This window comes from Phaethon aethereus (assembly GCF_964289735.1).
Source record: "Phaethon aethereus genome assembly, chromosome: 5".
In the NCBI taxonomy this organism is placed as follows: domain Eukaryota; kingdom Metazoa; phylum Chordata; class Aves; order Phaethontiformes; family Phaethontidae; genus Phaethon; species Phaethon aethereus.
Window position 1 is genome coordinate 28,881,202 of NC_138579.1, and position 15,049 is coordinate 28,896,250.

Genomic DNA, 15,049 nt, shown 5'->3' on the forward strand with positions numbered 1-15,049 from the left:
GTTTCTGCTTCCAGGGGCGCCGGGCACCATCACGTGGAGCTTGGGGGGGTCGGTGCCTCCTTCCCTCCAGGCTCCCCTCCACGCAATCGGACTCTCCTCTCGCTGCTTTTCTAGACGGGCGCCCGGTCCCTCCCGCCAAGGCGGCGGGAAGCGATGGGGACGGGCGCTGCGGCGTGAGGGTGGGGAGCATGCCCCGCCCGCCCGGCGGCCCCCACGGCTCGACCCACGCCGCGCGACCCATGTGGAACAGGCTAATCGCGCCCATCGGTCACTTCTGCCCCTGCCCCGCGGCTAAGGACCGAGCCCTGCGTCTGCGGGTTTGCATGTGAATGGCTCATCAGGCTTCTTGTTTCTATATATACATGTATTTATTTTTTTTCCCCTGAGTCCTCGGCGGCCACCGCGGCTGGGCAAAGCCCCACGGCAGCTTCGCGGGGGGATGGGGCCGCCCGGTGCAAGGCTGCGAGGAGGTAGCGAGAACTGCGGGGCTGCCGCCAGGCCGGTGTCCGCACCTCTCCTCTCCCGTGGGGGTCCAGGGGCTCCCGGTTTGTTCGCTGCCGCTTTCGGCAGCTAAAGCGACGCTCGGCGGGACGGGAGAGGCGCAGATAAATAAACGCGCCGTGTTTGATCTTTTCTCCCTCTCTCCCAGATTGAATCGGTTCAGCCACTCACACATACCGCCTGCGGGGTATTCCTTGGGTTAGCACAACGCAAAATGGTGCTAAAAAAAAAAAAAATCTCCCCTACTCGTCCTCCCGACTCTTGCTTATGGACCGAGTGTGTCGGGCTCCCCGGGTTTCCCCAGACAAGCTCAGGCCATCAACCTTCCCGAGAGAAAGGTGTACCTCCCATCCACCGTGCCCAGCAGAGGCAAAAAACCCAAAACCAACCCCAAACCCATCCCCTCAAGGCACACACCCGCCAGCCTTCCCCGCCGAGAGCTCAGCCGAGGTGTGAAAAATCCCCCGTTGAGGGTAGGAAACCTGCCAATGACAAGCGAGAGAATTGGAGGGTTAGCAGGGCAAACAGCCCGGGAAAATAAAACAAATAACGACTTAAATTCCTTCCAGGTTTAAAGAGAGAGGGGAAGGGGGGGAGAAATAAAGAGGGAGAAGCGGGGAGGGGGCTCTCGGCAGGCTCTGCGGATGTCCTGGGAGGATTCACTTTGTCTGCGGATAGAAGGGACGCTGGTGGCTTTGGTGGCGGATGGAGGGGGGTGATTGTTGGTCATCCACATGCCACCCAAGATGTTATTCACTGCTAACAATTACCATTATCTGTCCCCACTTTTGGCTAATCAGACAGAATATGTAATGATGAAGCCTGTTTCCTGCTGTCTTTGGGAGGTAACGGGTTATTCTCTCATGGGGGTGGCGGGAGGGGGGTTACACCTACTCCCATTAGGGCTTTAGCACTTGACTAATTCAGGTACTTAGCATCCTATAGACAGGGACGGTTTGAAAGCAGGCAGTGTTTGCAGTGGGGAGGACTGTTTATATAAACAGGACACCTCTGTAAACGACACTAATATTTGGGGTTAGGTGGCGATGGAAGGGAAGGTCCTCTTGAGCCGAGAGATTCCCCTGTAACTGGGCGCAGTTCTTTCCTCGCAGCTTTTAAGGGAAAGGGTTCGGGGCTTTGGGGCGATAATTTTTTTTGGGGGGTGTGCACAACCTACCATGGCCACATCTGGCAGGATCAGTTTTACAGTGAGGAGCATTTTGGATTTACCAGAGCAGGATGCTAATAGCATAAAGCAAGACTCCGACCATCACCCCTCAGCGGAGAACTACACCAGCTCGCCGTACCCAGGGTGGATAGAAACAGACAGAAATCACTATCCCTGTGAGTATGAAACGGACAGGAATTCGCCATCTCCGCACATCTTTTATTTGTTTCCCCCCTTCCTTTGGGGAAGATGCGAAGAAGCGAATCGCCAGCGAGTGTAGCCTACAGGATCGGGGGGATCCAGGCTGGGAATTTTGTAGACTATTACTGAATTGCAACAATGAAACAGCAGGAACATCCTGGCCACGAGCTTAAGAGAGAAAAGATACTTTTTTTCGGTAGGTCTGTGCTTGTTCCCAGCTACGGCAGAAAGCAAAACCTCAGGCTGTGTCCGCCTGTCTCTCTGCGTTTATCGTTTAAGCTCGCTTCCCGGATTTTTTTTTTTATTATTATTATTCCCCCCCCCCCCGTTTCATTGTTGCAAGAAATCATGCCTTTTTGTGCTGGAGGGGGTTTCAGGTCACCCCACGCACCCCCACCCATCCCAGTGCCTCGCCTCCACGCGCTGCTGCGGAGCGCGCCCCGGGTGCCACCGCCTTGATCCACGCATCTGCCATCGCGGGGAGAGGGCTCCGGCATTGGTAGCACATTGGTCTTACCTCACACACGTAAATGGTGCCGCAGATAGACGGCGTTTAACGCGCACCTGTGTGTGAGGAGGGGGAGACCATCCTTTGGATGGATGCGGGAACCCCATCGGGATAAGTTAAATATTAAGGTAATCGAGCGGCTGGAGAAAAGTAGTAATGAAAGGGCTGGGCAGCCCAGTATTACGCTTTAGCACAGACGTTAGCAGCCCGCAAGCCTCCGGGCTGTGCGCGGCGAAGCGGCCGTGCCCGTGCGGGGATTGAGGCCGGGCAGAGCCGCTCCCCCGCGGGGGCGAAAACCCGGTCCGTCCCGAGGGTTAGGGTTAACGTATTCGGGGGGTTAGCTCTTGTTGACTCTTGGGATTAATCCATCCCAGTAAACAGCCGGGGCTTTCCCTGCGGGAGGCGATTCGGCTCCCGCCGGCCCGCCGCCTCCCCGGTGCCTGCCCCACGGCCCGCCGTCGGCCGGCCCCTCTCTCTAACCCCCTCGCTGTCCCCAGCTTCCGACGAGAGCGGCCCGGAGCTCAGCGTGCCCGATTCCACCCAAAGGTCGCTACCCGCCCGCGGCTCGGAGGCCGAGGAGAAGAAGAAGAAGCGGCGGGTGCTCTTCTCCAAGGCGCAGACGCTGGAGCTGGAGCGGCGGTTCCGGCAGCAGCGGTACCTCTCGGCGCCGGAGCGGGAGCAGCTGGCCCGGCTGCTCAGCCTCACCCCCACCCAGGTGAAGATCTGGTTCCAAAACCACCGTTACAAGATGAAGCGGGCGCGGAGCGAGGGCCCCGGCAGCCCCCCACCGCGCCCGCCCGCGCTGCTGCGCCGGGTGGTGGTGCCGGTGCTGGTGCGGGACGGGGAGCCCTGCCGCGGCTGCCCCGCCAGCCCGCCGCCGCCCGCCGCCCGCCCCAAGCTGGGCTGCGCCCTGGCCGGCTGCAGCGCCCAGGCTGCCCTCGCCCTGCCGGGCTACCGAGCCTGCCCGCCCGCCGCCGCCCTCGGCGTCTTCCCCGCTTACCAGCACTTAGCGCACCCCGCCGTCGTCTCCTGGGGATGGTGACAGCGGTGCTTCGCCCTCCGGGGCCGGACTCATCCCACGGGCGCGGGGGAGGCCCGCCCCAGCCCGGGCTCCTCGCCTGGGGAAGGCGCCGGGGCGCGCCGGGGCTGCCGGGCTCGGGCGGGCCGGGCGGCGCAGCGCGGCTCCGGGCAGGCCGGCGGCGCGGCCGGCCGCGACCGAGCTCGCCAGGTCCGGCACTAAGCTCGCCCGGGCCGCCCTCCCCTCCGCCGGTCTCATCCGAGGGCGCGGATGCCGGGTGCGGCTCTATTTTTGTAAAACCTCCGCACCTCCTGCTCCTTTTCGAGATATTCCTTGTTAAAAAAAAAATAACAATCCTAACGACCTAGTTTATTTTAAAGTAGCTGATTCTTCCAGTGACTAATAAAATGATTTTGGGAAAATAACTTTTTTCCCGGCGGAGAAGTGTATTTTTGACCATCGGGGCTCTTTCGTAGGATTACCTCCTGTGCCATAAAAACTTAAATACTTGCCTTGATTGCACCAGCGGACCTTCACTTCCAAGTTCGTTTATTTTATCCACCTGCACCGGTAAACGGCGAATAAAGTTTGCTGCGAGCAATCTCACTGTAAACCTGGTGATATTTCCTACGGGAAGCGTGAGCCCGGAGCCCCCGTCTCTGGAGGCTCCCCGACTTTTCGTTTTGGACCTCGGAGGCTGCGGCGTGGGGTTTTCTCTGCTCAGTCCGGCTCGTGGGGCTCCGGCAGGGCCGCGGTTCGTTGTTGTCTTCTTTTCAGAGCCGCTAAGGCAGGATCCAGGATTAAGCCAATCTTGCCCTTAGCCGGTATCTGTTTCAAAGATCGACTGGGGAAGGGTAACCAAGAGAAAATAACGACGCCTTTTAACGCCCAGAGAATAATGTTTTGAAACGCTTTGCGGAACTATTGATTCTATTAATTGAAAAAAAATCATATAATTGTCCTGGCAACGGCCAAAGAGCAAAAACCCTCAAAAAAAAACCCCCCAAACCCAGGTCTTTCTGAAATATAGACTAGACCGGCTGCCTCCATCCCTCCGACGGGAGCCGCGAGTCAGGAACCCGGAGGGAAGATCCCTTGGGGTATCAACGGGGACTGGTGCAGGCAACCTGCCCGCCGACGAAAGGCTGTCGAGGGAAAGGGACCCGCAGAAGCTGTTTGGGTTTTTTTTTTGTTTGTTTGTTTGTTTGTTGTTTTTTTTTTTATTCAATCCCCGTAAGGGTGTTACTTTTGGACCAGATGTGCCTCCTACACACCCCGGGGAGCCCCCGGGAGCTGGACGGCAGTGGCTGCAGCATCACCTCACTCCACTCCCAGCCCTGCCTTCCCCAGGGCTCGTCCCCTCCGCCAGGGAGGCTCCGTCTCCCCTCTGGCCTCCGTGAGGGAGGGTCCGACCCAGCTTCAGGCAGGGCAGGTCGGGGAGGATGCTCTCACCTGCATCCCCTTCCCTACTTGGGCAGGGAGCCATGTACCAAGGCGGGAAGAGATGCAGGACGGACCAGGCTTCTGGGATGTGCGGGAAAGACCCAGGGGAACACAGCCTCTGTGTCACCGGTTTTGGGATTGGTTTTTTTTTGTTGTCTTCCCCCCCTCCCCCCTTTATTTTTCCTCCTGCCATCCGAAATCTTTTTTCCTCTTTCCCCCCCGCCCCCGTCTCAGCTGCTGGCCACCTTGTCTCCCATATGGATGGGGTTATCTTAGAAGAATCTCCCAGAGAATCGTTCCTTAAACCTCCTTTTGTCTTGGAGGTTGAAAAGAGCATTGTTGTGCGTGAAAAGGACCTAGACAAAATCCGCACTGTTTCAATTCAGGACTGTTTAATCAGTCCCTAGTGACAATTTTATGGGTTTTAGGCGGTACAATAGTATCTTTTAAAACCTTGTGGCCTTCATGAAAACAAAGAGCTTGAATTTTATGGGCTTACAACTCCAATTAGAACAGTGCCAATGTGTATGGGAGATTATCAAATTTGTATCATAAAACCCCTTTACAATAAATGATTGCTGGAAGCTGGGGAGGGGCGCGGGGGAGAAGGGACCCGGACTTCAAGCAATGGACTTTGTCGCATGTAGTTTTAAAAATGCATACGCTGCTCTCCGTTTTAACTCTTAGTGACCCAGCTATGCAGCAGGATCAGCCGTGGAAATAGTGTGACATCGTCATTAGAAACGGAAACAAAGACAACAGGAGAAGACCCCTCCTCCTCAACCAGAATCTACCCTCCGTCAGCTTGCCGAGGGTTTGGCCGCATCCCAGCCGGAAGGCTCCCTCCCTTGGCTCCTTGGTTATCTGAGCTGCTCTCCTGTCCTGGAGTCCACACATGGCCATAGGCAGGATCTGTAAAATAGGAAGTCTTCATTATATTGCTGCTTTGATCAGTTATTGGCTGTAGGGGCAGTGACAGAGGGTGCTGGGGTGTCCCTTCCCAGCCCCAGGCTGCACTGATTTCCTCCAGGGACCGGCTGCAGTGTCCCCTGATGCGTATTTCTTTACACAAAACGGGCGATTAGTGAGCGTTGCATTTTACCAAGCCCAGGGAATGAGAAAGGTGCGATTCCTGGGCACCAGCAAAGGCTAAAGCTGTGTCTTGGCAGGCTGAGGGGAGGTAACCGCAACAGGGTGCAGGGAGGGTGATGGAGTCAGGTTCAAGTACTGAGAAAAGCAACTGCCTTAATTTGATACATCCAAGTAGAAAGAAGAGTGTATTAAATAATGAGTCAATTCAATAGACTATGGAGATTCACAGTAAAAAGAAAAAGCCTTGTGAAGAAGATAGGGTAGGACTGAAAATATTTTTCCTGATAGAAATGATAGAATGAATCCGTCTAAACTTAAAGTGTATTTAGCAAGGAAAATTGATTTGTTAACCTCACCAGTGGTTAAGCCGTATCTAGCAGATACATTTTAACAAATGTCGTTGATAACAGCTTTGAGGCAGAAGAAACCTACTGCCTTTCAGTGTATTTTCTGTTACTTTGGCTTGGTTTTTAATAAGGCACAAAATCATCTCAGTTGTTGGTTTGTTGTGCTGGGTTTTTTTCCTCCTCCTCAAAGGGGTGAATGCATACACAATCTCTGCCTTTTCTCCCTTTCTTTTGCCCCACCAGGTCTCACTGTTACTTTCACCCTGCAAACAGGCCTGGGATTTCACAGAACCTAATGAATAAACATGCCATGATCAAGACCTAAATGCCATCTTCAGCTAATGAAAAGCATTGCTAACATCTTCAAACATCTTCCCTGGTGCTTTATTTTTAGTCAGTAAATAAACTATTGACTTTGCAAAGGCCCAGCCCCATTTCAGTGGGAGCCCCTGGGCACATGTTTGTTAGCTCAGAAGTAAGGCATTAAAACAAATCACTAGATTGCCTCCAAAAAATGAACAATAATTCTGAAAGAGCATATGATCGAGCTTCTTTGCAATAATTTATGAACAAGCTGAGTCCCTGCCAATGCATGTCCATCATTAGCCTTTGGATGTACACACTATACATTTCTAAAATTACAATAGATGAATAACATCACCTCCCAAGCAGAACTCTGCCATGCACCAAAATAAATTTTCTTATCACTGATTTAGGAAGGGCTCCTGTCAGTCTTGCAGTATGTACGTCTGAGTTAACAACCCATCTGTACTGTTAACTAAATACAAGTTAGGTCTGTGGAAACTCTTTGGGCTTTTCAGCCTCTCCTACCTCGTAGCACTCGACAGGAGTAAGCCTTCCACCCCTGGTCAGAGCTCAGCTGATGCTGGAGGGGACAGTGACCTCACTTTGCTTTCAGAAACCAGTGGTGCCCAGCACTTTTGGGGGAGGAGCACGGGCCTGGCTCTCCTTGTACTTATTGTCCTCCATAAGCCACAGGTCTCTGATGAAGGTAGTGTCTTACTGCACTCAAATGACTGATAACTGCTGCTTCTTGAGAAGATGGGAACAGCTAGGGTACAAAGCACAGCAGTTTCTGAGCCTTACTAACAGCACTCAGCTCTTTCATCAAAAGCCTGGACAGTGCATCTTCCTTTTCCTCAGCTGGTGCTGCCAACCCTTGAGCATTGGTCCAGTCCCATACATATTGGCCATCAGGTAGTGCACTCTTTCTGGAATTTCTGCCATGGCCAAAGAATTGCAAAGCAAAGACTCAATTCCATCTACTTGATGTAAAGAAGTCCAACGAAGAGTCAAGTGCCACCAGCATCAGCAATGACAGAAGGACCCCAGGCACCTCATGTAACTTCCAGGAGGCTTTTAACTCATCTTAGCTAAAAGGGAACTTCCTGTGGGAAAAGAGGCAGTGGATGCAGAGTTGCCCATGTCAGAGAAGTTGCTTTGTGCTCTCCAAGCACAAAGCTCTGCTCAAGTACTATGCAGGAGTAGAGTAGTTCAGATCAGCAGTAACTAATGTTATTAATATGATAGAAAATCACTTGCACATCTACAAGATTTAACAGGTATAAGAGACCTCTGCCTGCCACTAAGCACAGATTACTGAGCTATGAGATTAGGATTACTTTTCATCATATTCAGGTTTACAGTTGCATTCTAAACAGTGAAGGCAATCAGCTCTCTAGGCTGAGGATGTTGGCAGTTGTGCCAGTTTTCATCCTGTTTTCTCCAGTACTCTTCTATTTAAAAGAGGTCATGAAGTGTGTTGGAAATGTGTCCTCCAAAGACAGGTTTCCCAAGCAAAAATTGGGACACCTCTCTCCAGACCAGAGCTATACCTTTCTTTATATTCAGGACCAATATGGAGAACGAGTCCATTTCAGACCTCCACAGGTCTCAGACTGCCTTCCCGAACAAAAGGAGACCAAATCATTTAGAGACAATGTCATGTTAGTTACTTCTTCATAAGCCTTTGCTGATGCTTCCTGCCAACAAATATTGCAAAGCAAAATACTGTGGCTGCTGGGAACGTCAAGAAATCATTTTTGTCCTCAGGGACACTATGAACTGGTGAGGAGGACTGTCCTGCATGTCAGAGGCCCCTGAGGAATTCAGCTGACTGCTGGAAAGCAGTATGGACAGTCCCATGGAAATGCACCCTCTGGGCTCCAGAACTGGTGAGGTGATTTACTCTTTTCACTGTTGCTACTGGCTTGTGCGCATCTTTTTCCTGTTTCTCTTTGTTCCTTTTCTCTTTCAAAGTATTCCTCATCCAGAGCCAAATTCTGTCAGATTCTGAAGAGGACAACCTAACTCCCAGGTTTAAGTATTCGTTAGCAGGAAGCATCAGACTTTCTATGCTGGGAATGCCGTTTTCCTCTTCCTTATTTTCCTGTTGTGGGTGGATGGGAGATTTGTTACTAAGTTAATGACTTTATGATATTCAACACTAATCATGATTTTACTAAATCATAAATGTAGCCACTTAAAAAATATATATAAAATATTGATCTGGAGAGAAAAAAAACACCCTTATGTTTATAAAATAGATTTGTGTAATTACATATGAATTATATAGTCAGATTTCAGTATATTGGTGCTATGTTGAGGTGTTTGCATGCCTTAGCCCATACATGTTACACATATTTAAGTAAATCATGTCTTTCTTTAGTTGCAATAAGAGGGCAGCTGAAAAGAAAATACACTAGTGCTATTTCTCCATATCTGAATACTGTGGAAAAAGACTAAGATCATTGCCATCTATTGTATCTCTGGTCAGACGCGTGACTGTTTGTGTTAACTGCTGTTTTCATAAAACACGTGTAGAGTGTTTTACTTCTTTTTTTCTACTACTGTTGTCTTTCTACAGTCATTCTTCAAGGTTTCTATCTTGTCTTGGATCTCTTCTACACCTGTCCCATATACTCATGCTCCGACATTGCCAGGCAAAGTAAACTTCCCTGAAAAGGCTGCAGCCCAGTAGGGAAAGATGCCCAATAGCTAGTGCAGTGCTTTTCTGGAAGATATTGATTTGCCTCTTTCTGTTGTTTGTGTGCATTCACATAGAGCTGCTAACGGGACATATCTGCTCTCTGCAAAACAAAGTATCATCCATGATGATTGCTTTGCCATCACACTTCAGAAAATGCTTCTGCTGCTGCTGGCTGGGCACTGGTTGGGAGCTCCTCGTGATCTCTTCCATTTCCCAGTTGCTTTCAGAGACCACCACATTACCAAACATCCTGCTGTGCTATTTGCACATACAGTTACAAGACAGTCATGACTGCTTTTACTCAGCTCCTCCATTTCTTTCCCCTACACTGGCCTCACGATGCCATGCCAACGTTACTGTTTGTGTCTTTAGCGTTCTGCCTTCCTCACCACAAGTATTTCCTCTGTGCCTGGTTTACCTGCCTTCTGCTGAAAGTTGAGATTATGTTAATATTCTTCCCTTCCTCATCTTTTCTTTTTAAACCAGTAATTTAGCACTCCATTTTCTTCACTCATGTCTAATATAACAATTTTGAGGACTCATTTTACCACTGAGTAGTCTTCAGACCTAGTTATCCAACCTTTTTTCACAGTATCAATTGTATGTTTGTGATTACTTTAGCATTTGTTTATTTGTCTATTCAAATTTGGCTATTGAAAATTAGCTTTACCTATGCTTCAAAGTAACCTAGCGTTTATTATTGTTTTCTGCTTTGGGTATTTTAGTTTAAATGTGTCTTTGGCAACAGAGAGTTGAATTTTAGGCACACTGAACTTTGAAGCTGCTACAGGAGTACTATTCTGGTGCCTGCATCTTAAGATGTTGAAGTACTCAAAAGCCATTACGCAAGAGCCGCAGGAAGGGTGAAGGCTTGGCAATCATCCTGTGGAGTGAAGGCTGGGGTAGGTGTCCTGTCTATACTAGCTTATCAGAGTCTGAAGAAGCAACCTAAGTTAAAGCACTCACACAGTAAACACAAATTTGGTCATAAAAGGCTCTTCAGTTTTGCTGGAAAGTTTAATGAGATCCAACAGTTAGATAAAACCTAGTTCAAAATCTGGCCTGACTCCTAATCAGTGAGAATAATTAGCCATTTTTATGACAACTTGGTGCCAGGTTCCCTGACTGTGAAAGTTTTTAGTGGGATATTTAAACAAAAATTTTCTAGTTTAATCATAGATATTGGCCTTGTGTTGAGAAATAATTCCAGGGATGCCCATGGCTCATATTGTATTAGAGATGACAGTGCTTGATCAGAACTAGCCCTTTTGGCCTTAAAAATCTGCACATCTAAATTTGCTATGCTGGTGGACTTCAGGTGCCAGAATGGATTCTGTTGTCAACCCATGTAAATTATCAGCACCCTTGGGCTACTTTAATTTCAGCTGATCATGAAAAAGCCCAATCAAACAGTATCACGGAGGTGGTTTTGAACTACACCAGATATAGCTGGAAAGCTCTTCAATGCTATGGTTGCATGTGCCAGCTCACAGGTTTATCTAGACAGGCTTGTCTAGAAGAGTTGCTGAATTTGATGGAGCTGCTGGGGTAGTTGTGGGGCTGAACAACAGCATGGGCTCTTCTTTGTTGCGTGGTGTAGCCCCCCAGACCACGTGGCTAATGGCAGGTACCGGCTCCCCTTAGTTTCTGAATAAATCTGTGCCCAGCTGCATATGACACTCTGTGTCTCTATTTCTAGCAGCACCCACCTACCAGTTTGCAAATGTCCTAGGGCAGTGATGCTTCCAAAAGGTCAATTCTCTACCACTCTCCCCAGCACCTTTTCCCCTCTGCTATTCAGCATGAAGATCACCCAGGTTGTCTTAGGTCTCCTTTTGGTCACTGTCCTTTCTTCTTCTGGCACTGACTTCACAGAAAATGGGGGCTGCTAAGGACGTCTTCAGACATCTTCCCAAGGGCACCTTGTAACAGCTGGGAAAAAGAGCTGAAAAATCAGGAGGCTGAGGAAATGTATGTGTGACTTTGTTGCTTTTTCTTTCCTCTTCTCTTGCTTTCTTTCTCCACCATCAGGCTATGCCTACTATAGAATCAGGCCAGTAGCTGCTCCTAACAGCCTCACTTTGCATTTTTCGCTATTGTCACTGCACCAGCCAATCAGGTAAAAAATGATATATTGACTTGGCAGGTGCTTCTGTTTTGAACATGATTAAATAACTTTTTATTGTCATCTTCAAAGCATTTTTATGGTCATTTACTGAGTGAAAGGGGCTCTGATTTTGTGAGCATCTGCCAGAATATGTTTGATCCTGTCATCATTTCTTCAGAAAATCACGCGCCTGTAGCTAGAGTGCAAGATATGGTAAGTGCATGAATTGTCCATTGCACTCTGCACTTACAACACTGCCTTCATTGTCAATGATAACAACAGCAGGGGAGAGATCTTGGGAGTTAAGCTACCTGCTGTTTTCTCCTTGATGTTTGAGCTCTTGGATGCTGTATGAATCTCAGAGATGCAAAGAGCAGCTTCTTTGTTGATGCCCTATTTTATTGATTATTTAAACATGGTATGCTGTTTGTAATTAGAGCTGACTAGAAAGGAGAATTTCAATTTCACGGGAGATGCTGGGTATTTTCTTATGTATCAGCATGGTGGTATTACAGCACTGATGGCGACCTGGGCTGGGTTTTGCTGCTACTCGTGGAGCTGTTCTGCAGACTTCCACTGGGCACCCAATTTTAAGTTCCCATTGTGTTCCCACATATTGAGAAGAATTCACATGTACCCCTCAAACGTTCCAATTCCACGGAATCAGCACTTCCCTGTGGAAAGCCAGTTAGAGCACTCCCTGTCAGCATTATCTATCTATGCAACAGCCTTCATTGACCTTCATCTGGGCTTACAGTCCCTGTACACATCAAAATAGAAGTACTTCTTGCTAGCTGAGTTAGGCTAGTAATATTGTGTGGATGAAGCAGAGAGAGTTACAAGTAGCACATCTTTGTTTAAATTTAGCAGTAACCAGCTGGCCACATTCTGTAGGAAGCAGGAAGGGAGGATTCATAGGGAGGGAGGGATCTGACAGAAAATCAAGCAGAGGCTATAAAAATATTTCTTTAAAATGGCAGCATAATGAAAAAGGGATGCCAAGCAAAGAACTTACTGATCATCTGTGTATCACTCTTATAACATACTCCAGCTAGCTCAGCCCTCGGTTTGGAGGGGGCAGGCAGGTGTTAGGAAGGATTGCTTCCCACACATGGTATTTTCTGCAGGATTCTGTTCCACAAACAAAACTTATTTGTACTTCTTTACCACCCTGTGGGACAGGCTGCAAGGTGAAAAAGGCAAAAAGTTGAAGAGTATGAGAGTGTCAGTATTCCTGAGAACAACCAAAATGAGACAGCAGAGTCTTGACTCTCAGAGGAAACCTTTGGACTAATTGGTTGCATCTTTCCCTCATTTTCATACCCCCGTGTCCCTCAGGACTGCTGCTTCTCAACCATTGCTCTGCCATCTGTGTTTCTTTCAGTGCTGGCTGTGCCACAACTGCTCTCCTCACCTTTGACAGCTATTACCCTTCCTCTCACAAAATTGTCAAGAAAGAAATGAACTTCATGTAAAATCAGTTCTCATGGAACAATTTGAAAGGCAAAAGAGGCAGTTAACAATAATGGCCTTTGATATTGTAACAAAACAGCCCCTCACATCAGGAAGGCAAAACTGTTTGCTTTCAGGACTTGGGAATGTCAAAGGAAGGAGACTGTAGGAGAGATCTAACAGTCCCATTAATATCTCTAATGAAGGAATATTTATGGATGTATTAATGTGTTTATGCTTATCAGTCTATGCCATATTTTCAAGACCATGCCACACAAGTATTAAAAATCAGCAAGTCAGATCTCGAAAATCATGAGGCCAGTGTAAAGAATTATGAGAGTTAAAAAGAAAAGGATAACCTTTTCTTGCCTCCCAGTTTCTTTTGAAGTACAGTTTTGTTACATTCTAAATGTTTTTGATCTATTTTCTCTTTTCAAAAGAGCTTATTAAGCTCAATGAGAACTAAAATGGCGCATGTTTGTACATGTTGTCACTTCATCATTTGACTTCAAGAATTGGACCACTGAAACAATTACAGTGGCAGTCCTGTGAAAATCACGAGAGTTGATGAATTCTGCATTTTCAAAGGCAGGCCCACCCTGCTGTAAACTAATTTGTCCCTCATGTGGTTAGTGGTGGTGGAAAGGTCACTTCAGTCCTAACCCTAGCTTCAAAAACATCATGAGCCAGCTCTTCAGATGGTGTTTGTCACCATAGTTCTAGGAATATCTCTATGTCCAGCTGAGGGTCTGACCTGATTAATTTAATCACCTGGCATTGATACATACATATTGTATGTTCTCTCACCCTCACATTTACACAGTTCTAGTCCATAGCCTTTGACTAACCTACTGTCTTTATTTCTCATAACAACCGCTTGACAGTGTATGCATGCCAAACTAGGAACAGAGCTTTTGAAACAGTGACTCCCCACACACATATTTTCCTCCAAAACCCAATTTAAGGGTATTGACTCTCTGGGTTAATTTGGAACATCCTCCATGAAGTTGCAAGCAACCATGCCATAGATGTTGAAAGATCCACAGGACTTCCACTGTGCACCTTTCTCAGGCCAAAAGCCACATGGTATTCGCCAGGTCCCATAACACCTGGCACCCTGTCTAACAAGTGTTACGCTTCTTATATTAACAGCTAATGCCCGACTGTAAAAAAGAAGGAAATCAAAGGGAGAGAGAAAGCAAATGAAAGAGAGACTGAAGAAGAGAACATGCACATGGAAAAGGTCAAAGCAAGAGCGCATTTTCATATGTAGCTACATACAGCTCTTGGGGAGACCTGGAGTCTCAGATGTGACCACTGCAGGGACAGGCGATGTGCAGGTGAACTGGCTGAAGTAGCACGAGAAATGCAGCCATTGACTGCGAGATCTTGTGTGCTCTGTAACTGTGAGGCAGTGCCATGATGCTGGCATCTTTCAAACCAGTTCCCTCGACCTGATCCTCTGCTGCGCTGCAGGGAAGGGCAGTCTGGACAGCACATCCACAGCCCACCCACCGGGGCTGGTTGGGAAGCCAGTCTTCTCCTCATGAAAGCTTAAGGTGATGGAGAGATTAACCCTGGCCTCCGAGGGTACAGTGCCTCCGTGCTTGCTAGCTCACACAACTATCCCAAACAGGTTTCCTATTAGTTTTCTGGTCACCTTTCTGGGTGCCTTTGGCTATTTGATCTGATTTTGTGAAGCCAGAGCAGCATGTATAGGACAGGCTGTGTGGAGGAAGAGCCTGACTCAGACTATTTGCTGGGACTTCTTTCTTAACTACTAAATATTGTACAGAGTAAAAACGTTGGGGTTTTTCCACCTTGCTAATCAGGAAAGAGGTAGATTTTAGCAATGAGACAATTATGAAAATCAGGAAGCAATTTAATTGTCTGAAAACAGCTTAATTAGAATATAATTTTCTTAAATGATAGTAATCATTTTCCTGGGGATTAAAGAATAGCAGATCTTAATTTCAAGGAAAATACCTTTTGCTATCAGAAACTAAATGATTGAAAGAATAATGGAAATAAGTAAGTCCATCTTCCCTCAGGTTCTCTTAAGCATTATTCATATGGGAACCTTTTCCTTTTTTTTTGTTTACTGTGTAGATATACCATCAGTATTTATCTATAGCACAATACCATCTAAGCCACTCAACAGGAGGAGAGCTCCACATTGCGGTAGGAGCTCTCTAAATATAT

At 48.0% G+C, this 15,049-nt stretch overlaps 1 protein-coding gene across 1 annotated transcript; it reads left to right on the top strand.

Annotated features, from left to right (window-relative positions):
* Positions 1-1,679: 1,679 nt before the first annotated feature.
* On the top strand, positions 1,680-3,696 carry NKX2-8 (NK2 homeobox 8; the record flags this gene model as incomplete). Its single annotated transcript, XM_082001072.1, has 2 exons — positions 1,680-1,845; positions 2,876-3,696. 2 exons carry the CDS (start codon positions 1,680-1,682, stop codon positions 3,418-3,420), a joined length of 711 nt encoding a protein of 236 aa, XP_081857198.1. The 3' UTR covers positions 3,421-3,696.
* Between the last annotated feature and the right edge of the window lie 11,353 nt (positions 3,697-15,049).